Source organism: Gymnoscopelus microlampas, assembly GCF_963454915.1.
Source record: "Gymnoscopelus microlampas genome assembly, chromosome: 18".
Taxonomy (NCBI): domain Eukaryota; kingdom Metazoa; phylum Chordata; class Actinopteri; order Myctophiformes; family Myctophidae; genus Gymnoscopelus; species Gymnoscopelus microlampas.
Genome location: NC_139955.1, coordinates 50,344,324 through 50,357,350, shown reverse-complemented (window position 1 = coordinate 50,357,350; position 13,027 = coordinate 50,344,324). Strand labels below are relative to the sequence as shown.

The following is a 13,027-nucleotide window of genomic DNA, read 5'->3' as shown; positions in this document are numbered from 1 at the left end:
GAAAGTTTGATCTGCCACACAATTTCATCTGTACATTGAATATAGGATACCAGGTAAACAATGAACCTAGTATCTTCACTCTAATGTTCCTCCCCGGTATCAGTCTGAACTTCGGCCCATAGGGAGCGAGTAGGAGAAATCAGAAAATGATTTTGATGCTTTTCACTGCAGTTGAAACGCAGTCACTGATTGGCCCGATCATTTTCTGATTTCTCATACTCGCTCCCGAAGTCCAGACTGATGCAGGGAGGAACGTGAGAGTGAATCCACGTTATCAGTCTGGCCAATGCCAAGCTAGTGTTAGGGTGGTGTCAGGGTATATTTTTGTGGTGTTAGGGTGGTGTCAGGGCATATATTCTTGTGGTGCTAGGGTTAAATTCTTACCCTCTGGTAGCATTCAATCAGGGTGTGCATGGTCTATAGAGGGTGGAGTTCCCTGCATCAGGATCCTGATCCACTCCGTCAAGAATGGATCCACACTGAGGTCAAACACAAAGGACATGGGTCACAAACTGATGCACACAGTGATATTTATAATCCATTAATTTCACTGTTGCTCTTTTAACAGTAGAATACAGCCATAGACAGAGCAGCCAGAGCGGTCACACTGGGGCTTGTGGGGTGGTGGGGAAGGTTATTGTAGTTTAGCGCTCACCTGTGGTATGTTGGGTCAACTACGGCCCTTTGTGAGTGATTCAGATTGCACTACATCTACAACTGTGTTCAAAGAAGTTAACAGTGGTGGAAAGTAACTAAGTACTTCAGTACTGTACTCAAGTAAAACTTTTAGGTATTTATTCTATTCTATTCTGGTGGAAACATTCGCCGTAAAACAGCCGATCTACAAGCTCACAACGCATCACAGAGATTTGGTGTAGAGGGAAAAATGAACAGAACCAAGTACAGAGCCAAAGGTCAAGTTTTCTAAGTATTGAGGGTTTAAGTGGTTAAATGTCTGAAAATACACATTAACATGAATGCAACACAACACTGATGACAGTGCTGTCAAACAAGGCTATGAAGCTATCTGTGAAATCTATGAGAAGGTTTGATCTGCCACACAATGTTATCTGTACATTGAAACTATAGGATTCCAGGTAAACAATGAACCTTGTATCTGTCTAAATATCATGCTATCTAAATTAACATTTTTAACATTGTGGTCAAGAAAAAACAAGCCTAAGTAACAAACACATGAGAACAAATGACCAGGGTGTGTCTGCATGGTCGTCATATCTAGGTCAGTCACTATACTGTAGCATCAATGGAGCAGAATGTGAAGGGTCTCACGCTCTTTTCTCCTCCAGGCTAGAGTGTTAGTCCAGTGGTTCTCAACCTTTTCAGCCCGTGACCCCCCAAAATAATAATATTTTTGGGGACCCCCACCCTTTGTAATTGTTTTTTGTTTTTAGTAGTTTGTTTTTGATGAGTAATGGTCTTTTTCTTTCTTTCTTTTTTTGCAGGTATTAAACTAGCTGGGGACCCCGAGAACCACTGTGTTAGTCGACCAGCCACAGCCCACTTTGTAGTTACTAATGTAAGCTGGTTATGGTGGAAATAATGACTGAAGGAGTATGAGGAAAGTGAAGTGCTTGAAGGGCTGAGGCTCAGTCTTCAGATTATGACGGAACATTGGAAGTGAGTCTGCAGTTCTAACTGCAATGGGGAGTTCATTCCACATCTTGGGAGCCAGAAGGGAGAAGAGTCTGGGACGTGTGGAGCGTTGTCCCGGATGTTTTAGAGAAGGTTCTGACAGCTTCCCTGTGCTAGCTGATCTGAGTGAGCAGGGAGGGGTTGTAGGGTTGGATCAGGCTTTATGAAGGTATGGGGGGGGACTATGACTTTGGTTGCTTTGTAGGCCAGCATCAGTGTTTTGTACTCGGTGCAGGCAGCAACTGGGAGCCAATGGAGGGAGCTGAAATGGGGGGAGACCTGAAAACTAGTTAGCTAGTTGAAAACCAGGCACGCTTTATTTGATGGGGCTTAAGTCCACATGCCGGGAGGCTAGTAAGGAGCGAGTTACAGTAGTCAAGTTTTGATATGACTGAAGCCAGGATAAGGATCTGGGCTGACTCCTGGGTGAGGAAGGGTCTGATCCTTCCAATGTTATAGAGTGTAAACCTACAGGATGGAGTGGCCGCTGCAATGTGTGCCTTGAATTACAGCTGACTGTCCAGGACAACACCAAGGTTCTGAATGAGAGCTGACTGTCCAGGACAACACCAACAGAGGACACCAGGGAGTTGTCTATGGCAGGGGTTTTCAACCTTTTTCATGCCAACGACCCCTAAATTGATATACATTTGGCCACGGACACCCATCTGAATTGTTTTTGTGGCAGGGACCCCCAAAAGCAAAGATTTGAATTACAAATGTGCTTAAAAATATATATTCAAAAATTAGCACACATTTTCAAGATTTTTCAAAAATAGCAGATTTACAAGCTCATAGCGGGACAGTCTGTGCCGCACTATGAGCTTGTATATCTGCTATTTTTGAATAGCCAAGGCTAAGTGGTTAAAATGATTGACCCCCTGGTACCCCCCCCAAGGACCACTTGTGGACCCCGGACCACTGGTTGAGAACCACTGGTCTATGGAAATAGTGAGATCCTGCATGGGGCAGGACTTACCTAGTAAGAAGAGAAGCTCGGTCTTGTCTGGGTTCAGCTTAAGGTGGTGAAAAGACAAGACATCCACTGTGAGATGTCAGCCAGACATGCAGCGAGGCTCTTCAACCTGAGTGGCAGAGGGTAGAGAGAGAAACAGAGTGTTTACAACTGTTACAATCAACCAATAGTAAGGAGTATAAGGATCAGATCCTAGATCAGTGACTATCATGATCATGAAATTCCATTTGACCATTAATTGTCTTACAAATAATTGAGATTAACAGTTGTATTGTCTTTTTTTCTGTGAACATTGGAATGTATAAATTACATTTATGTTTAGCTTTTAGGCTTTGTAAACAAAAATTGCATATGGCAATATGCAAATTTAAATATAAGAAGAAATGAATGATACCAATAATCCACAAAAAATAATATACTATGGTCTATAGAAGGTGGAGTTCTCTGCATCAGGATCCTGATCCACTCCCTCAAAATGGATCCACACTGAGGTCAAACACAAAGGTCATAGGTCACAAACCGATGCACACAGTGATATTTATAATCCATTCATTTCACTGTTGCTCTTTTACAACAGTAGAATAATGATCAGATCCTACAGCCATAGACAGAGCAGCCAGAGCGGTCACACTGGGGCTTGTGGGGTGGTGGGGAAGGTTATTATAGTTTAGCGTCCACCTGTGGTATGTTGGGTCAACCACGGCCCTTTGTGAGTGACTCAGAATTCACCTCTAATGTACAACTATGTTCAAAGTTAACAAGTAACATTAAGTGTGTGCGCGCACACACACACACACACACACACACACACACACACACAAACAGCCTGCACTGAGGGGGGTATACGATAATTATTTAATGCATATACCCACGACCACATGCACATGGTCGTGGGTATACGCTAGCGCGTTTTCAATGGATGAAATGGTTAGTAGAAACTAGACAATATACACTTTTTCCCCCAAAAATCTGCACGGTATATGACGTATACAGCGTAACACGGTAGAACACTCCACTGATGACAATCATCCAATAGGAAGGAGTAAGGATCAAATCCTAGATCAGACAGACTCTCTTGCAAGATAAACACATACAGTACATAGAATGCAGTGAGCCAGTGTAGTGCCTCAGTACACTAGGATCACAGGTAAACCAAGAACCTAGCATCAGTCTAAACCATGGGTCTTCAACAGGGGGTCCTGGACCCAAAGGGGTCCTCAGAGTTACTACAGGGGGGCCACCAAATCTTTGTGTGATAGGAACTTCAACCTTTTCAGGCCGTGACCGCCCAAAATAATTATATTTGAACTGGGGACCCCACCACCCTGATAAGCATTTGGAATTGTAGTAGTTGAGGCATGACATTTAGTTTGACTCGGGTCCACAGATAAATATTGTGAAAATAGCAGATTTACAAGCTCACAACGCCTCACACTCGCAACTTGAGGCGTTGTGAGCTTGTAGATCGGCTATTTTCAAAATGTTTGCTTCTTTCTTATATTATTTGCCAATGTTTGACCAGTTTTTATAGTATAGTTTGTTGATTAAATTTTCTTTTCTCTCTTTACTTTTTTTTAGGTGTTAAACTAGCTGAGGACCCCCCCAAAATCATGTGGGGGGGGGGGGGGGGGGGGTCCCACAGAGTGAAGTGCTAAGGGCTGAGGTTCAGTCTGAAGAGGTGAGTCTTCAGATTACGACGGAATATTGGAAGTGAGTCTGCAGTTCTAACTGCAATGGGGAGTTCATTCCACAGTTTGGGAGCCAGAAGGGAGAAGAGTCTGGGACGTGTGGAGCGTTGTCCCGGATGTTTTAGGGAAGGTTCTGACAGCTTCCCTGTGTTAGCTAATCTGAGTGAGCTGGAGGGGTTGCAGGGTTGGATCAGGCTTTGTGAAGGTATGGGGGGGGGCTATGACTTTGGTTGCTTTGTAGGCCAGCATCAGTGTTTTGTACTCGGTGCAGGCAACAACTGGGAGCCAATGGAGGGAGCTGAAAAGGGGGGAGACCTGAGAACTTCTGTAGGTTCTGTAGGTCTGTAAACTAGTTGAAGACCAGGCATGCTTTATTTGATGGGGCTTAAGTGCACATACCGGGAGGCCAGTAAGGAGCGAGTTACAAGTTTTGATATGACTGAAGCCAGGATAAGGAGCTGGGCTGATTCCTGGGTAGGGAAGGGTCTGATCGTTCGAATGTTATAGAGTGTAAACCTACAGGATCAAGTGGCCGCTGCATGTGTGCCTTGAATGAGACCGTCCAGGACAACACCAACAGAAGCCACCAGGGAGTTTGTCTATGGAAATAGTGAGATCCTACATGGGGCAGGACTTACCTGGGAAGAAGAGAACCTTGGTCTTGTCTAGATTCAGCTTAAGGTGGTGAGAAGAGAAGATATCCACTGTGAGATGTCAGCCAGACATGCAGCGATGCACTCTTCAACCTGAGTGGCAGGTTGAAGAGTGCGAAACAGAGAGAGAAACAGAGTATTTACAACTGTTATAATCAACCAATAGTAAGGAGTATAGGCCTAAGGATCAGATCCTAGATCAGTGACTATCATGAAATTCCACTTGACGATTAATTGTCTTACAAATAATTGCGATTAACAATTTAATTGTCTTTTTTCTGTGAACATTGGAATATATAAATTACGTTAATTTATGTTTAGGCTTTGCAAACAGAAATTGCATATGGCATATAACTTAAATATACAATGCTCTAATCCAGCGGTTTCTCTCTCTCTCTCTCTCTCTCTCTCTCTCTCTCTCTCTCTCTCTCTCTCTCTCTCTCTCTCTCTCTCTCTCTCTCTCTCTCTCTCTCTCTCTCTCTCTCTCTCTCTCTCTCTCTCTCTCTCTCTCTCTCTCTCTCTCTCTCTCTCTCTCTCTCTCTCTCTCTCTCTCTCTCTCTCTCTGTGCTGGCAGCAGCTTCTTCATTATGCACTGAGGCTAGCTGCATGGGTCTGAACGCTGGACAAACTTGTTCTGTGAGAACAATGGCCAAGCCGTGAAGCCACAGTCAAGGTCATTAGCATACAGAGGACCATCACAATTCAACAGCATCACAACTCCGGTAAAACACCGTTGTATGGAATGGAGAAGTATATCCAATCCGTTGTGTCTCTCGTCTAAGGCATTGGTTCTCAAAGCAGCTAAATGATAGATTAGGCACCAAATGGACCCTTATGGGTCTGTAACTCTGAGAGTGTACAAATGGAACCAAATGGACCCGTGACATAGATTTTACAATATTAATTGCGGTCCAAGTGATAGAAATGCCATTAAATGGGGATCTGTAGCCTTAATGCATGTCAAACTAGGGGTCCTTGAAATTAAAATGGTTGAGAATCACTGCCAGATCTGTAAAACATCTTCTCTTATGGGGGTCCCTGGTATATCTTTTTAAATGGAGCGGCTGCATTCCTCCCCGCACCCCTTCCCCCTCACACAGCACTTCTCAACTGAAGCGAGAAAGGAATAGCTCTCCTTTGTTGTTTTCAGTGTCCGTGAAGGGAGCTGACCGGCCCTTCTTGATGTCAACCTAAAAAATCTCCCTTTTAAGAACATTTTATCAACGACACCCTATCAGTCTGGGCTACAAATATCCCCATTCCTCTCCGCCCCCCCACCCCCCCCTCACACAGCAGCGTATTTGCCTCTGAGATGTGTGTAGAAGAGAGTAACGTGTTGCGACCAGGGTTGTCAGATTTTGCGAGAGAAATAAGCAATCAGGTCTATGAAAACAAGCCCAAGCAATCAACACGCTCAAAAGACGTGGCCAGTAAGGCCACTTGAGCACTATATACTTAATAAACCTACAGTGTACTCTCAACAAATAAAAAGCAGCCCACAATTACCAATATATATTTACAAGCAACTTTATAGGAAAACAGGTCGCTTATAATAAGGATACATGGCAACACTGGTTGCGTTATCGTGTCATTTCATTCAGTGATTATTGTTGTCACAGAACAACTTTGGTGACTTTTAGACCTTCACATGTAGGCTACAGTCAGCGGTTAGAGGGGGATGGGGGTAGTCATCCCAATATAACAATGATCCAGGCGGCCTGAGGTGTGAATATAGGTCCGCCTGCTTGTGGTGGCTTGTGTGTCACAGATGCATTAACCACTTCAGCCTTATATAAACGTTGGCTATTTAAAAATAGCAGAACTAAGCTCACAAGCTTGTAGATCTGCTATTTTCATGTGAAACGGGACATTCTGCATAACGAGTACTTTTACTTTTTAATTTAAGTACGTTTTGATACCAATACTTTTGAGAGAAAGAGAGAGAGAGAGATAATAGCAATCTACAAGCTCACAACGTGTGAGCTTGTAGATTGGATATTTTCAAATAGATGTAGGCTAAAGTGGTTTAGCCTGCTGGGGACCCCTGGAACACGCCCAAGGACCCCCCCTAGTGATGCGTGGGACAACATGTCTCTGTCTGTCTGTCTCTCTGTCTCTCTCTCTCTCTCTCTCTCTACTCCACTACATCTCAGAGGCAAATATTGTACTTTTACTCCACTACAATTATTTGAAAACTTTAGTTACCAGTTACTTTTCAGATATAAACTATGATATAATGAAACATACATTAACCACTTTAGCCCTATTTTATACATAGGCTATTTGAAAATAGCCGATCTACAAGCTCACAACGCGTCTCATCGCGACGCGTTGTGCAGCTTGTAGATCGGCTATTTTCAAATATTTAGTACTTTTACCTTAAGTACATTTTGATGCCAATACTTTTGTACTTTTACTCAAGTACATTTTTAATATTGGATTTTTACTTGTAACAGAGTATTTTTATATAGCAGTATTGGTACTTTTACTTAAATAAAGAATTTGAGTACTTTTTCCACCACTGGTGTACCGTCACTTTAAAAGCGCAATTTATACTTCATCGTACGACGGTGTCACGCACCAAACAAAGCAGATCTCCAAGCTCACACTGCGTCTGTTCGCACCACGTTGTGAGCTTGTAGATCTGCCATTTTCGGCAACGATAGACTGAGAAGACGACACGCTCTCAAGCAACACTAGTTATTCATTCACAGGGAGATCCCAAACGGATTATTATCAATTGGATTCTTAAAATTGTCAACGGAGACTTGCTACCTTGGGTAGAAGAGGACGAGTGAAACTTTTGAGCGTTTCACTAGTTGACGCCATTCTTTCACCGCTGCACCGCACATGTAAACACAACGACGTAACCACCCAAAGTGTACAAATGGAACCAAATGGACGCTTACAGCCTTTAATGGACCCGGTTTTCGAGCTCCATCCCTATCCATTATACATACATATATCTATAACGCGCTGGCCAATACAAACTAATAGACGAGTGCGCTCCGCTGCGCAACTGTATCATATTCACCATTTCCACTTCCAGCATTTTATTGATTAAGGACAGGACATTTTTTTATTCAGTTAATTTGCTGGACTTCAGCTTTAACCACTAGGCTGTCTAATTTGTAGAGGAACATATAGTACGTAGGCCTTCACGGTTCAAGTTTCTAGCTTAAAAAAAAAGCAGTTCAACAAGTTCATAGCGTGGGATTCGAACACGCGCCGTCTAATCGCCGAACGTTAGCTTTAACCACTAGGCTATCTGATCTGTGTTGAAGAGTAGGAGGTACTAATAGTATATATACAGACGCATGCGATGCGCAGTCAGTGTTTGAAAACTTTAGTTACAAGTTACTTTGCACATTTTGATTATTATTACAAAACATACATTAACCACAAGTTATTTTACTCAACTACAATTATTTGAAAACGAACTAAGCACAGTTTGATGCCAATACTTTGTAGCCTAGTTATTATTATTATTATTACCCTAATAATAATTATTATTATTATTAGCCCAGATTATTTTTACATTAATGAATCAATGTATTTACTTAAATTAATCTATTCATAAATAGACATATACCTTCTATAATGTAGCCTATTATGACATGACGATTTTGACAACATGTGAAAAGGGACTTTCTGCATAACGAGTACTTTTACTCTTAATTTTTTTAAGTACATTTCAGTACCAAGCGCCACCTCGTGGCTTAACGGCCACACTACACGTTCTGATCATTTCAATGGGAGGCGCTAAGAATCTGTGGGCGTCAACTTTAAAAGGTACCTAACGGCGCTGATGGAGTCCTATGGCGGCCAATAGGCGGCCGTTTGAAGATCGCGCATGATTGGACTGGTGACCACTGTATATCACTCTTAACACTGTCTACTGTCACGTCATAACAATTAATTTTAATAATCAGTCAATAATTAACAGATTTGAAAACTTCATTATGAAACGGAATAGTGAAGCTTGTGTGCCCTCTCTTGCCTGTCCTGGGGAAAGATGAGCAGCTGTTCTGAGTTGTACAGCTCCTGCAGGACATTGGAGAGGAACTGTCCCCACCAGCGCTCGCCACCACACAGCTGCACCAGCAGCAGGCCCGCGCGTAGACGGATTTTGGGCGTGCCGCTGATGCACAGGTGCTTGAAGAGCTCCTCACAGGCCTGGGCGTGGAAGGTGCTCTGGAGTACCGAGGGTACCGCGTGGCCTAGGAGAAGAATGGAGAGAAAGACAGAAAGAGGGGGAGAGAGAGAGTACAGAGAGACATAGGGAGGAAAGACAGAGCGGAACGAGAGATATATAAGGAGGGAGAAACAGATGAAGGGAGAAAGAGAGAGTAGACAGAGAGACAGAATAGGTGTTAAGTGACTGAATAAGTATTTGACAAGAGCAAAATGTCCGAATGGCTTTAAAAAACTAATCATGAGCAAAAGGACTGAGTTTTATCATTCTAATGACCATTAGTCATTAATCGAAATATTAATTACAACGGCCATAGCTGAATGGTTAGAGAGAGAGAGAGAGCCCGCCTGGGAAACCGAAGGACCACTGCTCCTGTTACTAAGGATGGGTTAAATGCACTATATTATTATCATTATTTCAACTGCACCACATACTATAGCATAGGGCTAAACTTGCGCTGTGTCCTTGAACTTTCATAAATGTAACCAAAAACAAATAATCAAATTGCAGCTTTGTCCTGATCCTACCTCCAACTCATCTGCCAAGTTTGATCTAAATCAGATTTAGAACCGTCTGCCATAGCGATTAAAAAAAGACAGGGGCGAGTGCAATACACCAAGGTTATTATTGATTTTCATTTTTCATTAGTTTCTATTTTTATTTTATTTGGAATATTTGTTTTCAATTTAAGTTTATTTTTAATACATTGTTAGTGGATTTACAGTTTGCTTTAGTTTTTATCTTTTTAAAAGGCTTAGTTTTACATCATAGATCCAACAAGGAAGCCACACCGTTATTAGAACCGGTCTTGTTCCTTACATACTGTATAGCATTAATTCACAAGCATCAGTCATTTACATATCTACGGCAGAGGCAACCAGGGGAGAGCCAACCACAAGGCTAGAGAAATAATGAGGCTACTGTAGGCATTTTTTAACATGCCTTCAGTGTACTCTGGATAGAGGCATAGGACAATCAAAGAAACGGCGAGAGCCTGCCGCTAGGGAGATGATGCATTATTCCCTTTCATGAAAGCAGCCGTGTGAATCTGCACAACGGTGCACTATGTTAGATTAGACGACTGACTGTTCAGGAGGACATTGTTTAGTATGTTTTTTACAGCTCCAAGAGTTCCCCAGCTAACCTTGGACAACTTTGAGAAAGCTACTTTTATTCAACTGCATGGATATAAGTGTGGCTGCCAAATGTACTTGTATAATTATCTATCTATTTACGGAATGTGTGTGTGTGTGTGTGTGTGTGTGTGTGTGTGTGTGTGTGTGTGTGTGTGTGTGTGTGTGTGTGTGTGTGTGTGTGTGTGTGTGTGTGTGGCATAATTTGTGGGCCGTCTAACCGATGCACCTCAAACTTGGCGTGAGCAAGACACTGTGTCCCCCAGATTACAGAGGTGTGCAGTGTCTTGGACCAACGGTTTTCCGATAACCGAAAAAAACACAAATATCTGTGTCTTGACAGTCCATGGGTCTGCGGAGGACATACTGAATCTCTGTGTAATTGTTCGCAGAGCTTTGCGTTACATTATGAGCCTCTTTGTCAACATAAGTCCTGCATTGCTCCCGATTTACATCCAAAAGTGTGGTAACGGGTACCAGTGCCACACAGGGTACTCTAAAAAAGGGGTACAGCGAGAACTCTGACAACAGGTACAACGGGATGGGTATTGCATAACAACGGTGGGGCATACATTCCCAATTTACAACTTGCGTGGTCCCCCCTAAGTACATTTTGGGGCATAAAATATGCATCTCCAATGTCCATTAAAAGTAGGTCAAAATACTTGGGTGCCTGGTGACTCAGCCACACACCATACTCTATTCTCCTAGTGAGCGCGTCTTACACGGCTCTCCTCACTCTCTGACCTTGTTTTCCTGTCTCTCTACACTGACCTATCAGAAATAAAACAAATTTTAAAAATATATTTTGCTTTGAAACCACATCATCTTGTTGATCTAGACAAAAACTATCCAACACTCTCAGAGTCAAACGTGTACAATTTCATTTTCTGTTAATTTCAATTTCTGTTAAGAACATAAGAATGTAGTGCACACTGTGCACCCCTATTACATACTGTATGTGGCTGCCAATTATACTATATATCTATATATAAGTTGTCTATTATGACATGTCCATAGTAGGGATGCTAGATGTCATGTGGTTAATAACACATGCAGTTAAACTCAATCACAAAACACTCAAATGAATCACAGCCCCCCCACCCAAACCCATCACCCTGCCTGAACCACCCACCATTCTCCTCACCGTTGTTGGAGTGCAACAGGCTGAGCAGCGTGTCCAGCAGGTAGCGGATGATGGTCCTCAGCTGCTCGGTGGAAGAGTTCTGAATCAGCTCCTGTGCATCTGCGACCGTGGCCCCGGCCTCTGGAAGCGTTTTGCGTCCGGCGCCCAGGGACACGCGTAGCCTCTGGACCGCGTGGTGGGCCAGGTTGAGTTGGAGCTGCAGCTGGATGCAGTCCTGGTAGGCGGAGAAGACACGCTGGTCCTCCTCCACAGCCTTGTCGGGCTTGCGCAGGAAGTACTGGGCATTGTTGGCGCTGTTGAGCGGCGGCAGGTCGATGTTCTGCAGCAGCGTCTCCAGCCTGTGGCACGCCAAGTTATACCTGGATGGGAAGAGGGACGAAGAAGAGTCACATCACTGCACTTTCCATGGACTCTAAAGGGCTTCAAATTGTGCATATTCGCCCGAAATGTCATCTGTGTGACTTCAAAATATAATTGTGAGTATTATTTTGTGCGAATAACTGTTGTGGTACGACCAAAACGGGACGACGAATTAACCAAAATGAGCATTCCTCTTCCCCTGAAATGACTTGCCTTGTGAGCCGACAGCTCCAATAGAATGGTGATTGTTTACTCATTGACAAGATGGAGTGGAGACGCCACTGGGTGCTGCTGTGCAGACATTCCAGTACTTTATGTGTAGAAAGTAATTATTTTAAAATAATTTCAAGCTGTGAAACGAGAAAAGTTGATTTTGACAAGAAACTGTCTCTCACTGTGACTACATTACGAGTTGGGGCTGCTCCCTGTGAGCATGTGTGTGTGCGCCACTGTCGGAGCTGTTCCTCTAGTCTAGGCAGAGACAAGAGTCTCTTAAAATTATTTTATAACTTCCAATTACATTAAACAAATGGGTTATGAAAGTGATTGGAATCAGTGTGGACGGTACTGGCTTGTGTGGTCAGCTGCTTTCACCATTTTATCTAACTTGTAAAGTAACCAGAGTGATGTAACTGTGGGAGTGGTTCATGTCCTGGCTCACCTGCACTGGATGTCCTCCTGCAGTGCCACCATCATGGCCAGGTGCTGGTCCACATCTGGCTGGCTGGCTGGCCGCATCGCTCTCTCCCCGCAGCGGGTCGTGCATTAACTTCAGCTCACTCTCCCATGGTAAGATGTAGGTGTGGCCATAGTAGAAGCCCAATGGCATCTTGGCCCGGGCATTGGTGCTACCGTAGCGTCCAATGACAGTGATCTATGCGAGTTGAAATCAAACAAGAGCTTAGATTAGGAGCCACTATGAAGACCCAAAAACATAAAACACACACTTCACGTACTGTAAGTCATTTAGCAAACCACAACAAACTAGCTGCAATACTTTGGAGATCACCCGGAGCTTTTCCCTTGCTGTTGATTTTATTGTTATCTTGTTCCAAGCAGCGATCCGCCTCATGACAAAAGAGACGGCCGTTACCATACCACTTGAGAAAGAGGTACTCTAACCCACCGTTTCCCAAACAGTGTGTCGGGACCCATATGTGGGTCGTGTTGTATGGGTCACGCGAGTAAATATGTTTATTTTGTGTTTCCAAACTTCCTCATT

The 13,027-nt window shown here is 43.4% G+C and overlaps 1 protein-coding gene across 1 annotated transcript; it reads right to left on the bottom strand.

Moving 5' to 3' along the window:
- Positions 1-397: 397 nt before the first annotated feature.
- LOC311034147 (dual E2 ubiquitin-conjugating enzyme/E3 ubiquitin-protein ligase BIRC6-like) lies at positions 398-12,543 on the bottom strand (the record flags this gene model as incomplete). The annotated part of the gene is made up of 4 exons (XM_084041893.1): positions 398-479; positions 8,971-9,190; positions 11,446-11,804; positions 12,467-12,543. The coding sequence occupies 4 exons, from the start codon at positions 12,541-12,543 to the stop codon at positions 398-400; spliced, it is 738 nt and encodes a 245-aa protein (XP_083898019.1).
- Positions 12,544-13,027: the final 484 nt, after the last annotated feature.